The sequence below is a fragment of the Camelus bactrianus genome, chromosome 30 (genome assembly GCF_048773025.1).
Source record: "Camelus bactrianus isolate YW-2024 breed Bactrian camel chromosome 30, ASM4877302v1, whole genome shotgun sequence".
Taxonomy (NCBI): Eukaryota; Metazoa; Chordata; class Mammalia; order Artiodactyla; family Camelidae; genus Camelus; species Camelus bactrianus.
The window spans coordinates 9212501-9214741 of NC_133568.1; the positions used below are offsets into that span (position 1 = coordinate 9212501).

The 2241-nt window shown below is 58.6% G+C and overlaps 1 protein-coding gene across 1 annotated transcript in view; it reads right to left on the reverse strand.

Moving 5' to 3' along the window:
* Nucleotides 1-1543, reverse strand: part of SKOR2 (SKI family transcriptional corepressor 2) — a 37527-nt gene extending 35984 nt beyond the window's left edge. The window contains exon 1 of the mRNA XM_074355240.1: nt 1-1543. This exon is cut by the window's left edge and continues 1168 nt beyond it. Within this exon, the coding sequence (XP_074211341.1) occupies nt 1-1430 (1430 nt within the window). The 5' untranslated portion in view covers nt 1431-1543.
* Nucleotides 1544-2241: the final 698 nt, after the last annotated feature.

Here is a 2241-nt window from a genome sequence, read left to right on the forward strand (position 1 = left end):
GGCACGGGAAGCCCGCCTGGGGTCCGCGGAGGCCAGAACATGCAGAAGGGCGGGTAGAAGGCGTCCTTGCGGCCCGCGGGCCAGAAGAGGCCCGACAGGCCGGCTTTGGGCGCCGCGCCAGCGCCGCCGGCGCCCCCCAGGGCCTCGGCCGCGGCGCCCGCGTCCTCCTTCTTGTGGCACAAGCCGAAGGCGGCGGCTGCGGCTGGGAAGGTGTAAGGATGCGGGAAGAGCCCGCCGCAGCCGGGGAACTTCTGCAGCACTCCCCCGAACGAGCCCTTGCTGGGCACCGGGATGACCGGGTAGCTGCGCGGGCCTTTGGCGCCAGCCGCTGCGCCCGCGCCCGCGCCGGCGCCAACTCCGGTCACGCAGCCGCCCCCGGCGCCGCCCCCGCCCGCCCCGGCGCCGCCCGAGGCCGCGGCCACCGAGAGGCTGGCGGCAGCAGCTGAAAGACTGGCTGCGGCCACGACGGCCGCCTCCTGCAGCGAGTCTTCGTCGTCGTCGAAGCGCGGTCGCTTGTGATGGGCGTGTGGCGCCCCCGCCAAATCGGCCAGGGGTGGCGGGGGCGGCGGCGGCGGGGGCGCCCCTAGCAGGTGCGGGCCCAGCAGTCCCCCGCCCCCCGCCACGGCAGCCGCCGCTGCCACAGCCGCCGCCTTGACCGAGCTGAGCGGATGGCAGGTGGGGTGCGCGCCCGGCTGGGGCAGCGCGCGCTTTCGGCTCCCGCCGTTGAACATGGCCTTGACGTCCTCCCAGGCGAAGACTAGCTCGTCCTGGGGGCTCTTGTCAGTGAGCTTGAGATGACGGCGCCAAGAATTGAAGTTGGCTGCGTCCGGCTGCGTGTACTTGGCGTCGGGCGTACGGTGGGAGTGAAAGATGAACTTGTTGGGCGAAAAGTACATGTTGCAGTAGCTGCATTTGATGCACTTGGCGCGGGAGCTGTTGTAGCGCGCGGGGATGAAGCTGCCGCGGCAGCCCCAGGCGCACTCGTGGGACACGTCGAAGGCGAAGTTGTCGGGCAGCTTGGGCGGCCTGTTTTCGCCTAGGAACGATTTGCACAAGCGCTCAGCCTCACGCTTAGTGATCATGCCGCAGCGGCGCGATGAGATGGGCATGGCCCCGGCGCGCCTCAGGATCTCCAGCTGCACCGGCGTGCACTGCACGCACGTGATGCCCAGCGCCACTCGGCGGTTGTGGATCTCGTTGTAGCTGAAGTTCTTGAGGAGAGTGTTGGAGATCTGGGCCAGGCACAGGCGCTCCTGCCCGTCGATCACCAACGACACGATGGGAATGCCGTAGAGGATCACCTGGCCCACTTGGTTGGGTTTGAGGTTGGTGTGGCCCGGCCGCGGCTGGCTCAGCGCGTCGGGCTGGAAGGCGCTCGACGGCGATGCCAGTAGGATGTCGTTGGGCCCCGGCAGCGGGCTGGAAGCCATCTCCTCCGCCGCGGAAGCCCGGGTCGAGCCCTCCGGGTCTGTCTTGGAGACTGAAAGGGAAAGGAGAAACCATTGACTAGAGACTTTTCAGTCTACAAAGAGAGGGGTGGGTTGAGTCGCTAACTGACGAATTGTAGTAACATCCTTGCTTTGGTTAAGACAAGATTGTCACTGGGCAAAGGGACTAAGTTTCAGACATGAAGAAGTCATCTCTCTTCAATTTCCTCAAGATTGCCCTTTGGAAATGCAGGGATTTGGAAATACTTTTCTTCTGTTCTAAATATCCAAAGTAAATTTTTTAAAAAGTCCATTCCTAAGAAACTCAAGACTTCATCCCTGATTTATAGAAGCCATTAGAATAAAATAGCATGCCTGCTAGAAACTAGGAAGTAATGATGACAGTTGTAACTAATACAGATTATAAAAGTGATGGAAAACTGGGGCTTGACCATTGAAACCCAGATTTTAAAATGAGACCATTCACATTTGCTTGAAAATAGATTGATTTTGGTTAAAAAAAATAAACCCAAACCTTTTAAAAGTAATTTTTGTGGTATCTGTGGTTTCCTTGGGGGAAATTCACTACTGGTTAAGACACAGCTCATTAAGGCAAAACGAAATCACTTCTCCCTCATCTTTGCCATTAGACATTTTGATACTTTAATTAGAAATTTGGGGGAAAGATGGAAAGATGTCCAAAGCTATATACATGATTGCATCAAAATAGGCGTTTCACTTCCAATTTTTCAAAAAGCCACTTGCTAAATTGAGTGGTTCTGGTTCCAGACAGGTCGCTTACAAAGATGAAGTT